Source organism: Mastacembelus armatus, chromosome 19 (genome assembly GCF_900324485.2).
Source record: "Mastacembelus armatus chromosome 19, fMasArm1.2, whole genome shotgun sequence".
In the NCBI taxonomy this organism is placed as follows: Eukaryota; Metazoa; Chordata; class Actinopteri; order Synbranchiformes; family Mastacembelidae; genus Mastacembelus; species Mastacembelus armatus.
The window spans coordinates 17768575-17781406 of record NC_046651.1 but is presented as its reverse complement, the minus strand read 5'-3'; the positions used below and the strand labels follow the sequence as shown (position 1 = coordinate 17781406).

General features: G+C 41.7%; 1 protein-coding gene across 4 annotated transcripts; it reads right to left on the bottom strand.

Moving 5' to 3' along the window:
* Window positions 1-1765: 1765 nt before the first annotated feature.
* Window positions 1766-12388, bottom strand: LOC113136025 (nuclear distribution protein nudE-like 1-B). Of its 4 annotated transcripts, none has more exons than XM_026316475.1 (10): window positions 12250-12388; window positions 10529-10625; window positions 7746-7899; window positions 6472-6620; window positions 5944-6080; window positions 5625-5798; window positions 4541-4635; window positions 4301-4446; window positions 4125-4159; window positions 1766-2431 (listed from the first exon to the last, which is right to left on the bottom strand). In XM_026316475.1, the coding sequence occupies exons 2-10, from the start codon at window positions 10612-10614 to the stop codon at window positions 2421-2423; spliced, it is 987 nt and encodes a 328-aa protein (XP_026172260.1). In that variant the 5' UTR covers window positions 10615-10625; window positions 12250-12388; the 3' UTR covers window positions 1766-2420. The 4 variants fall into 4 exon arrangements, with proteins under 4 accessions (XP_026172260.1, XP_026172261.1, XP_026172258.1 ...); XM_026316476.1 differs by having other exon boundaries at window positions 1766-2428; XM_026316473.1 differs by lacking the exon at window positions 4125-4159.
* Window positions 12389-12832: the final 444 nt, after the last annotated feature.

The window sequence follows — 12832 nt, the reverse complement described above, 5'->3', positions numbered from 1 at the left end:
GCGCAAGCGATTTCTATATGGAAGCAAATTTCTGACATAAAGATGTAAATTATATTAATTACCCAAATAAAAGATTTTGAAACCGTATCACCAGTGAATACACAGTTATAATACTATCGTTATTTTACACACACTCTATTAAATAATTATCCATAAAAGAGTTAAAGCACAGTATCTTCTTCTTCTTCGGTCTTTAATGGCAGATGGATGCATCACTGCCAACTAATGTCTGTGCCTCATATCATGCAGTGAATTATATAAAAAAAGGTAGTTATGATTTCAGTTGCAGGAATTAGGATGATCAGAGACGAGTAGTAAAGAGTGAGACAGGACAGTGGTATAGTATTGTAATCGATGTTATTGATTACTCTGCTGATCCCTATTGAATCAGGTTTCATTGAGTTCATTCATACTCGACTGCTTTTCCCTGGTGTCACTTTTATTTTTAAATCCAACAGTGAACGTGTGCTGTAATTAAAAATCATGAATATTGTTCTTGAATATTTAGGGAAGAAAAATTTCTTCCTGAATTTGAAAACACTCAATTCAGGTCTAAAAATTCAAGCCAACTGAAAAACATACATCTCAAATATGAAGCTGCAAATTCAGATCATGAAATTCGAAGTGAAACCTGACAGGTTTCACAGGTAAACTAAGGAAAAGCAATAGAGTAAAAACATCCACCATGTGAGACATCAGCTATGCAAGAATCCAGGCTGTTCCTGCTTTGGAGGAAATTTTGGATAATTCCACAGATGAAAAATGTAAAGGACTATTTTGTGTCTGTTTAGAGACATGATTATTAAAAACACAAGTGCTAAACAAAAATGAACTCCCTCTTCTTGTACTTACACATTTGTCCACCAGAGGCCACTTACAACCAGAGTTTTTAGAAGGTTTAGATCAATATGCAACTTGTTTTTATCCTTTTTTAAGGAAAGATTATTCTTTGGCTCCAGTTTCTTTCTCACATACAAGTATCTGCTCTTTTTAAAATAGTTTTTAATCCATGAATTGAATATGGTCGATGTTTCAGCTATTTTGACTCTGAAAACAGAATAATTTCTGTATATTCACCATATTTGTTTTACTCAGTGATTAATACTTTAAAAAATTAATTCCCAACAAAAAAAATAATTTTCAACATCAATTAATCTGCTGATTTATTTGCAGGTTATTGTCTGATCTGTTAATGTGAAAAAAGAAAAAGGCTTTTAATTTCTCACCTGAAATCCTCAAATGTCCTGTATTTAAATGACCAATAAAAAGGTGCAAACAACAAACAGTCACATTTTAGAATTTGCCTGTTCTCCTCCACAGTAAAAACTGAGCCAACATTACAAAGATAATAGAGTAGTATTATTACATCTTTAATTAAAACATGCCATTAAAGAAATCTGAAATAAATTAAACCCACAAACTATAATAAACAGGTAATATTGCACTTGAAAATGAAAAAAAGTGACATTAAATTCACACAAGGTCAAAGTGCTTCACTTGCTGACTGTGTAGTGTACAGTACTGAAAATGGGTTATATCATTTTAAAAATGCCAAAATCTTAACAGGATAAACAGAATAAGAACGCCAGTGAACGCCACTGGTGTGAACACTGACCACACCTCTTAACTGGCTGCCAAAAAGTAACGATCAATATGACCAATATTGTACACATCATGTCACATAGCTCAGAAGACAGATGGTTTGACTCACCACAATGACACAAAGACTCCGCTTCCCATTTTCTTTTCTTTCTTTTTTTTAAAAAAAAGGGCTCTGGGACCAGATTTCAAGGGTAAAAACTAAAATCACACGACTCCTGATCTTTAAAACATTAAAGCCTCAGGTGTTGGACTTTTGGAAAAATCAATAATTCATCGAGACATCTGCACATGTGTCAACCTTCTATTTCCTATTCCTATTCTCCATTCATGGTTTCAGGGGTGGATGTGTCTGACCACAAAAATCTCCTTCACTTGAGGTTATTGCTGGAAAAAGTCAGTGGCAAAAACACATTAAATGGAAAAAAAATATGTAATAATTTAAGAAACCACCTGCATCTTTTTTAGATGAAGTCAGCTCATAAGTCAGGGGGCGAATCTTTAAATGTGTCGAGAGCAGACGGGGCCTCACCATGAGCAAACAGCAGATACAGTAACACAGAAAATATACCGATATTTACAGCAGGAACGAAGCACGAGAGTCGAGTCAGAACAACAGGCAGAGAGAAGACGAGAACAACAAAGGTTTACACTATTGTGTACTATTTGTGTTCCCTCTTCTCTGGACTCTTCTCAGATGTGTTTCTGCAGGGCGGCTGAGATGGTCAGGAGTTAAAATCACACAGCCAGGGGCACTAAGCCTGTGGAGGAGGCAGCCGGGGGGGCGGTGATGGCTGTGAGGGGACCAGGCTGCCGTCCGTTCACGGTCCTGCTGCAAAAACAGAAACAATTAAACGTCTAAACAGACTGAATTTACTGCAAATGAAGCACAATGTGGACGAACCCAAGAACCAACCAGCACCAGATACTGACTGAATGAGAACAAACATCATTTATGTTTTCTTACTTAATCAAGGAAAATACTTATGTAATTTGGACGACATGCTGGACTACAGTGACGCGTGTTCTGAACTCAGTCTCTCTGTTGCAAATAAAAAGCTGAATTAATCACTGGGTCAGTTTTGTGACATTATGTCTGATCCTTTCTCTCATTTTGGGATTTTTCAATATTTAACATCAACGTCAACTTTTGTTTGTTAAATGATGCACATTCTCACCTTAAAGTAGAAAAATAAAAGAAGCAAATATGTCTGGAAAAAGAAATGACTGAAGATATTAAATAGTAAACCAAAGATCCATTATTGTGAAATTATGATGTGTCAAAAGTCAAAACATTTCAATAGCTCACTTCAAAATTAGGACTAATCAGTATCTCTTAAGTTCTAGTGAATTCTGACTGTTTCTGTGCCTTACCAACTAAAACAGTCTCTCTCTCTCTCTCTCTCTCTCTCTCTCTCTCTCTCTCTCTCTCTCTCTCTCTCTCTCTCTCTCTCTCTCTCTCTCTCTCTCTCTCTCTCTCTCTCTCTCTCTCTCTCTCTCTCTCTCCTCTCTCTCTCTCTCTCTCTCTCTCTCTCTCTCTCTCTCTCTCTCTCTCACTCACTCACTCACACTCACACTCACACTCACACTCACACTCACACACGTTACAGTGACGCCCATGTTTTCAAAACTGAAACTATGCAGGAAATGCAGAAACGTGGAAGGAAGTTGGATCGTATTAGTAGGAAGAGCCTGACTGACTGGTTTGACTGGTTTCTTCTGCGCCTGTTCAGCGGACAATGAACAAAAATACACAGTGAATCAAAGCTAACTGTCAAGCTGAGGCTTAAAATCTCTGCCAGGACAATACCTGAGTTTCTGTGTCAGTACCAGTGTTTTTATTGTTCTGACACTTCAGCCCAGTCAGGTTTCATCAAAATAAACCAAACTGTTCAGTCATCAGCATCAGTATTAAATCCAGAGCTGTGGTTTGGGGCTAAAGTTCAGAAAGTTGGATTTAAACGTTTTCAGCTGGGACTGAAGGTGAGCCAAGCTGAAACCAAATGCAAACGCTGCCTTTTCTGTTGGGTCATAGCAGAAACACTGACAGCACCTGCTTTAACCTGCCGCTGACAATACAACAGCTCATTTCATGAGCTTCTATGGGCTCTTGCTTTCATTTTTCTCCCTTCTTCACACTGGTTCCCAAATAAGTATAAATGTTGGTGAAAGCAGTAAAACACAGGAGAACTCAAGAGAGCTGCTTTCAAATAAAACAACTGATCCAGATTTAAATGACAGGAGCACCACTGAGTCCTGAAAAGCAGTAAATAATGACCAGCACAGGAAGTGTCCACTAATCTCACTTCCTCGAGGTCTCTGGCAACAAAAACACAAAAGATAAACAACAAAACCATCTGTGAAATCAGCTTCGAGTTAATTAAAAGGCAACCGAGAATTTTCAACCCACCACCACTGATTAGTTAACTACAAAGGCTCCTGGTTATTTCTGTTAGTTCTACATGAGCCTGTTAACGTCAGCAGCATGCAGCCCAACACACTCAGCTAACACGAGCTGCAGTTACCCAGAATCAGTGCAGGGAACGTCACCATCTCTGTCCTGCTGGGAGAAAAACAAAAACCACACACAGGGCTCAGATTCTCCTCCACTACTTCACACTCTTCACCACAGTAACATCCAGTCAGCACATCAGACAACAATTCAGTTGCAGCTTCACAGGATTCCTCAGGTGTCACTCACGCTTTGTCAAAATAGGACGTATGCAGCGCCTGCGGGTAGTTGGTTGTGTTTGCATTGAGCACGTTGCTGTTGTCGAGCGCGAGCGCCTTCCGAGCTTTCTGGTCCTTGGCAAAGTTCCTGCAAGCGGCGAGTTTAGACTCCAGGGCCTGCGGGGGACAGAAAAACACAAGATGATCAAATTCCCTTCGGTCTGGAGAGACGTCAGACCTGACAAACTGAAACAAGTGAGGACTGACTCACCCCGACTTTCCGGAGTAAATCACTGACGATGTTGAGAGCTGATATCCTGGCAGAGGGAGTCAGCGGAGAGTTGCTGCCGTAGCCATTTGACAGCACTGGACAGGAGGGAGGAAAGCAACGGATTGAAGAGATGCATTCATTAACAGTCAGCAGTGACATAAGCTGAATTTATTCTGTGCAGCTATAAAATGTGGTAAACTGCACTGTGGGACTGTCAGCAGCAGGAACTTTCCTCATTCCACTGTGGGAATATCCCCTAAATATGTGACATCAACACTTTCACTTTTTAACATTTGGCCAATTCACATAAATGTTTGGAGAAATATTCGTTTATGTTCAGCAGCAAAATGTAAACAGGATGTGATTCAACTGACAGGTTAAACCTACAGGAAGTAACTAAAACCAAACTTTAAAAACTAAACACTGATCAAACTATCAGACTTTTTGTTCATGGAAATTCTGGTCACGCTTGACGAATCAGTCCAACACTCCTTCTACCTCCTGAGGGAAATCTCTGGCTCTTCAGCTGCTAAATGCTCCACCATGTTTCATCAGCCGGCGTCTGTGTCTCTCTGCTGTTTGCCGCTGAGCAGGTTGTGTCCTGTGGGTTTTTAGGATTTCTCTGCCAAACTACACCACCGAGTGTGTGAGTGAGTGGCAGCAAAGCCGCAGGCCATAAAACCCAAACCATGAGCCAAAAGATGCTGAAATGCTTTGTGGAGCTGATAAAAGCTGCACATTTGACTCCACCTTTCACTGTGGTCCATCGCACAGAATAAAAAGCTTTAAATAAATATGGTCTAAGAAAAACACAAGCTATGAAGTGCAAATACATTTTGGATACGTGCTTTATGTCTATTAGTCCAAGGATATTTTTAACCACCTGTGTGTCTGACATTGGATTTTTTATGCCACACCCCGTCAGTGGAGGAATGTATTTTGTTCCTGACCTGCAGATGTGCCCTTACATGAAAACAAAAACAGCAGAATTAAAGGGGTTTAAACTAAGAACAGCTTTGATTTCTCCGTCTGAACTTGCATAATGAGAAAAAAATGCAGCAAAGGGAAGACGGGCTGCAGATACCTGTCGGGTTGGCAAAGGCGTTGTCCAGACCTTTGCTCAGCGGGGTGGCGGGGAGGGACAGGGACGCCTGCACCGCAGAGTCCATCTTCACATTGTCCTGCGTGGGCGAGCTTGGAGCCGACATCCTGCTTACATCTGCCTGCCTCTCTCGTACGGCCAGCTCCTGACGCAGGTCTGCAGAGAACACACAATAAAGAGCCGTGCACTTACACAGAGCAAAGAATCAGAGAAGAACAGAGAGACATGCATGTCTCCATGTTAACAACATGGAGCGGTGAGCGACAGCATGGATTAAATGTCAAATCTGATCAATAATCACCTCTGGCCTCATCCTTTAGTCTCTGCACAGAGACCAGAAGCGACTCCTTCTCGTCCAGCTCGCTCTCCAGGAAGGCGTTCCTCTCGATGGCCTGGTTCAGACGCTGCTCAAAGTTCTCCAGAGACACGATGGTAGCTCTGACAGTGAGAACATCAAAAATCACAGTCCAACAACTTTACGTTCATACGAACATGGTCATGTCCCCTAAATGTCCTATTTGATTATGGATGAATATCCAAGTTCTAATAAGGGATCAATATCTCAGGCTGGTGCAGCTGCAGCATTGATTTCAATCCATTCAATTTGTTAACTGTGACAATAGCATCTCTCGTACATTTACATTTAGATTAAACAGGGACCAACTTGTTCAATGGGGAAACGTGGTTTCAGGTTTAGTATAAGTTTGTTTCCACCACGGTCTCATTTATATTTTAGCCTAAAAACATCAAACTCTTAGAGGAGAAGAAGAAGAAGAACGGAAAGAAAGGATGTGATTCTAACTAGCGAGCGTGTGGAGCTCAGATAGACCTTTTGGCTCTTTCCAAGTCGTCGTTGGACTGTTCGAGCTCTCGCACGTATTTGTGCAGCTGCTCCTTGATGCTGCGGGTTTGTCCGAGGTCGTCCTCTAGCACGGAGATCTGCTTGTAGCTCTGAGAGTACTGCTGCTCCAGCTTCTCCTGAGGGGGGACCAGAGGGCAAACAGGACACGATGAAGACGGGCGGGACACACTGATGACATGGATTTAATCTGCCGACACGTTCATGAGGACACACAGAACCTCTCCACTGTTGACCTATATATCCACCAGCTCAGCACCAGACAATCAGAGTGATAAATGTGGTCTGTCTGCAGGTCTGACCTATATCTGCTGCTGCTGAACGAACCGTAGCCAGTCTGAAATGTTTGATGACCTGTTGTCTTCTCATTTCTTTCATATGTTTGCTTTCTGGGAAAAGGTTTGTATTTCAAATTCTGCCATGTGAAATTTTTAAATTGTCAGGATGTTTTTTGAATGTTGAGTTTGCTAAATAGGAAATTACAGAGTCACAGCTGAACAATGAGGGATACAATGAAGACAATAAAAGATTAATTATCTTACAAAAAAACATGGATCCATGACATTAACAAGTGCAGATGTAGGTGAACATGTAAAACATTTCAGAAAAAGACAAACATGTCTCCTCTGTGCAGTGTCTTTCTGATTTAAAGCCTCAAATCGACCGAATCATCATCAGAAAGCACAACATTACATGAGTAAACCTCATTTCCCATGTTATGTTTTGTTTCTTCTTTAGAAAAGTAAAACCTGTCAGACCTGTTGGCACAAATGTCTCAGCCCTGCCAGAGACACAAACTCAGAAATGTGCCACCTGCCTTTTAATAATTATGAAGCGAGAATAAGAGTCTGATGCATTATTTATGAGTCCGACAGAGAAACCTCAGCACTTCCCTGAAGGGAGATTACCATTTAGATTGGACATGGATTCACCAGCTCTCCCATCTCTGCTCCTCACTGAGGACACAGCTTTCACAGTTAAGAAAGGAGACACTCATCTGCTGTTTTTTCCACAGGGCAGATGACCATCCTTTCTGCTGTTCTGCATGGGCTGAGGTTTGATTACAGGCCTCTGCAGATGGGATTCAAACAAGAAGCAAAGCTGCAGTCTCACCCAGAGACAACGTGACTTTACTTTTTATTCCCAAGAGTCTGAATCAAGGACAGCAAAGATAAAACAGGGCCAACATTAAATATTAACATCAGGGAAGAGGTCAGGGGGCAGATCTTTACACCTGGAGTTACCTTCAGTGTTTCAACCTCATTCTTGAGTCTCTGGTTCTCAGCCTGCAGGTCCTTTATACGATGCTCGGCCTGGCCCAGCTGTGCTTCCAGCTCAGCCTCCAGCTCCCTGCTCCCCTCCTGAAACTCCAGCAGCTCCTCCTGAGCCTCCTGGCAGCTGCAGGCCGACAAGAGAGAGGACATTAGACGACAAGTCGAGACAGAAAGAGGTCGCTCAGCAAGACACATCAGCCGGTTCTCTTAGAAAAGTGCTTGCTACTGTAGAACCACATTTTCTTATTTTTCATCTTCACTTTCCTCCGTGTGGCTGCTGGCGCACTGACCCAGATACAATTCCCCAAACTCAGAGCTGATGTTCACATGTTGTGTGACCCGCGCTGCAGAGTGGCTGGTTTAGAGGATTTATAACCATCACAGCGCGACTACCCACATCCAGCTGCAAACAGCAGGAACTGGGCCATGCTCTACATGAAGTCTGTGAATGAATATTTAAAGATTCCAGCTCTTCATGGTCAGTAAACTCCGATGTAATCACATTAATAAATAATAAATTAAAGAGGATTAAAGTCTACAATTAAGGCTGTAACACTCGTTGCACAGTAGGAGTTAAAACAAATGGATGAATGAAATAATCACATTATCACATTTAGCACAGTGCAGTGAAGATTTTAGGACTTTTCAGTTTAAGGATTTCACTCCAGTTTGGATTCAGCCTCACAGAAAACAAATCCCTTAAAAGACCAAAACCAGTAATGGACTGATCCTGTTGACAAGTACTGTCCTGAGATGTTCCTCCATCAACATGAACACACACTGTAGTTTATTCCGACTCCGTCCAACTTACACTGTCCTGCTGCAGGAAATACTCACTAGAGACCAAATACATATTAATCCGCTGCTAAAAATAGTCCCCAACACGTCTGCTCACATTTCTGTCTGCTGTGGTGTGCAGCTGTTTTAGGACATGACTGGAGGTGGAGCTGTGGATGCCAGTCCACCACTTTGGTTCCACCTAAAATATCTCAACAAGCATTTGATAGTTTTTCCTCTGCGTCTACATGATGAATCCTAATCACTTTTATGATCCTCTGACTTTTTATGTAACGTCACGGTGCACGGCTGTTTCAGGAGAAGGAAACGGAGAACAGGCTGCTTAGGGAGAGCAGGAGGTCTGAAACTGTCAGACTGACATGATGCTGGTTTTGCACTTTTCAGTAAATTTGCTGACTGTAACAAAAAGACTGAGTCTCACTGGTTTTATCCTGTAAGTGTTAAACAAATAGACATTTTCATCCTCTGGTGCGTCTGCCTCCGGATTTGGACCTGAATGTAAAAATTAACATTTCCAGCAGTCCATCCAGTGTTTGTGTGTTTTACTCAAACAGAGACAGATATCAGCATCATCCCTGGAGGAAAACCACTAACACAACAAACTTGACCTTCCAGAGATCTGCTGGCACATGTCAACAAGGGATTTACATGCACATAGTAAACAGGACTGATATGTCATGTTTTCATGGAGAGCGGTCATTCGTTACAATCAGAACATGTGATCACAACAGGCAGTTATATAAGTGTGTGTTGGTGCCACCATGGCTGCACACACACACACACACAACTCTCTCTAAAAATGGACTGACCTACTGATGTGGGCTAAGTGCTGTAAGTGGCACAGAGCCAGAAAACCCATTTACCACCTTTGGGCTCAGCCCACTAGATACTGAGGCGTCGCTCAGCCAGGCTGTGTTTTAAACTGGCTGCACATGATCCACATTTGCACACTGGTTCTTCCTCTTCACACTTATTACCCTGTATTCAAATCACTCACGTGCACGTGAACAGTCCACTCCACAGAACATGACTCACTTTGATATTTCTAATGTACATAGAGGACAAACCACACACAAACAGAACGTACGCAGCCTTTGAATGAGACTCATTGTCCAGAGACTCAAACACAACTGGGTGAAGCCCTGAGCCTGTTTTAGAGATTTCATCAGCCTGGCACAGACCATTTTAGCTGAAATGTACCACAACAGAACCGGACTCGAACAAAGGCACACATGAACCTTTTGTGTTAGATGTGAAATATGAGCCGTCGCTGTGGGAAAACCAGAGTTGGAGCTTTCACTGCTGGTCTCGCAATAAACTGGTTCCAAAGTACAAACATGGGGTTTTAACTGCAGGTGTGAGGATGAAAAACTGAAACTCAAGAACAAGAAGGAAGAGCAAACATTCCTGAAGTGAATATTGCTGCAGTGGAGAGCTGCTGTTCCCACAGACACAAAGAGATGGTACAATAGTCACATGATCTGTGATTCCAAGATAAAAACTGAAACCTGCCATCACTCTCACTCTACGAGCCCAGAAATACAGGGAACGTTAGGACTTTGCTCAATTGATCCTCAACATCTCGATTTTATTCTCACAGTTTCATTAAAGTGGCCCCAAATATTCAGTCCTACTCAGTATGTGACACAAATTCCTACACGTGCCTGGAGCCACTGTTCTCAGAAATGTCTTTTTATTGTGTCCTGTTCTTTAAATTAGAGCTTTGCACGAACAATGAAACAAAGGCCCCCTTTCAAAGTACACACAATATATACACAGTGGTGTCTGCATACTTTTGGCCACGTAGTTAGCGAGGACAAAGACAAGCAAACACCTAACTTCCTCAGAACCTGTAAAACGTAGAACAAACTTATATTTTCAATTATGAAAAACAGACAAAATGCTGTAACTTTACCTCACACAGTCCAGTAATAAGGTATAAAGCAGTTACATACCCCTTCTTGTACTTGAGGGACAGAGACTTCCAGAAGTCAATTTCCTCATCTTTGGAGGAGAATTTAGGTGTCATATCCGTGTCCATGTCAAACCGATCTGCGGAGGAAGGGATTAGGAAACTCGAGTGATTACAGGGGGATGAAAGCGGAAAGTTTAGAGCATCACATCTGCTGCAACAAGCTGCCTGAGCTGATGATTTTAATGTCATCGAATGCATCACAGCAACAACTAAAAAAAAAAAAAAACCCTCTTTTTTTTTTTTTGGGTCTCATGTTATCTGACTCATCTATGAGCCAAGTCAGCAAATGTCTGGAGAAACGCCATCAAGTGAGAAATAGGTTTACGAAGGCTGAGCTGAGGATGAATCGTCAGAAAGGCTCGGTGCAGACGCCCAGAGGAGCAGGCTCTGCACTGAACCACATACTCTGCATCCACGTTTCTAAAATGTGCTTGCAGAGAAAACACCATTTTCACCGTGGTGAATAACTTCACACAAGATTAAACACATCTTAGACCCGCCTGAATACGACCCCACTGGCCTTCTACAAGACAGATGCCTTGCCACAGTTTTCATCACACTGATTCATAATTAGAGTGAAGGCTGGAGTCGAACGGCCTGTAGCTGCAGCAGAAACACGACCAGAGATTAAACATTTTAGAAAGTTGTTGTCACGTATGAGTCTCCATTAAATAAACTCACTGTGACTTAAGGAGGCTACAGAGACGCTCACACCCAGTGAGCCAATGAAGAAATGAATCAGCAGCTGCTCTGAATGTACGAAGCCAAAAATGTTCTGTACTTTCAGCCTCTTAACATGACAGTGTTTGTTAGTAACATGAATATCTCTGCTGCTAAAAGGTTAATACATGTCTGCTTTTGTTGTCAGAATCCTAAATATGTTGGAAAACTAGCAAATACTCACTGGCACATGAAAACTTTTTGCCTTTGTGGCTTAAAACAAATGAATCAGTTATGAAGATTATTGCCAGTTAGTTCTCAGCTAATTAAGCACAATGGAGTCTGAAGAATTAATAGAAAACATACGTATAAAATAACGGGTGGCCATGTCTTTGCTCTGCCACAGATTAGGAAGGTAAAGAGAAATTTAGCTCAGAGGAAAACACAGACAGGACAAAGTCAACATGAAATAACCTCCAGGGTCACACTGAACAGACATGTCCAACTAAAATAAATCCCTGACATCACACTTCAGCCTCAGAGGCATCATGAAGGGGCCTGGACGCTTCTTCCATGAAATAACATGAAAACCATTTCTCCTTGATGTAAACTGCATGAGCTCCGTGTTGACCTGTGGAGTCAAACAACAAAGGAACACGTTCACTGACTTACACACTGTGTCTAATTAGTGATAACTAGATTAGAAAGTCTGATGATTAAATCCATAGGTAAGAGCCGTGACCCTGCTGGACAGCCACAACCTCCATCTTCTCATAATATCATTTCATGCGGGCACTAAAAATACACTAAATTAAACCATCGGGTTTGGATTATAACATAAAAAGGACCAGACATGACGAGTAACAGCGGCTGCAAACACCGAGATGATGCTGAGCTCAGAACTGGGCGTGCAAACAAACCGGCAACCGAAAAAAACGACCCGTCACCGGCCGATAATGAAACCTACAGCCGGTACTGTTTCACTGTTACTGCTTCTCCACCACAGACACAAGAAAAGACACGATAAAGATTAATTTTTACCTGAACATCGCCCCAGTCCGTAGCGTTTATCGCTCCATTGTGATGACGGTCTCGGACAGACTGGTGGTCTCTGCTGGATCCGCTCAGCAGGGCTCTAAAGACGGAAACACCCACAACCTGGACTCGAACTGGCTTTTCTCTTTCGTTTGGATTCACGTATTAAATGCTCTGCACAATCACAGCAACAACAGAGAGAAAACGAAACGAATAAAAAAAAAATAATAAAAAACATTAGAGCTACATTAAAGTTCATTCATATATTTTTACACGGAGAAACCAAAGATAAGCCAAATGTTTCTTTTTACTCAAAGACGTTAATTCAACAGCTGTTTCTAAAGAATAAAAATCTCACATCAGTGTAGAACCGTGTGCAGCTCTCTGCAAACGTCTTTATTTGTGCATAAATAGAAATAATAAAATAATAAAATCACCATAGGGATCAACGCTGCTCTCGCACATGCGCACAACTCACATGTTAATGTTAAATTAGCATCACCTGCTGGTTATAGTGTAGAAAAGTTGAATTATACTTTACTTTCATATAATCTCCTTATCCCTGTGTGAAAGAATCATTTTGATGGAT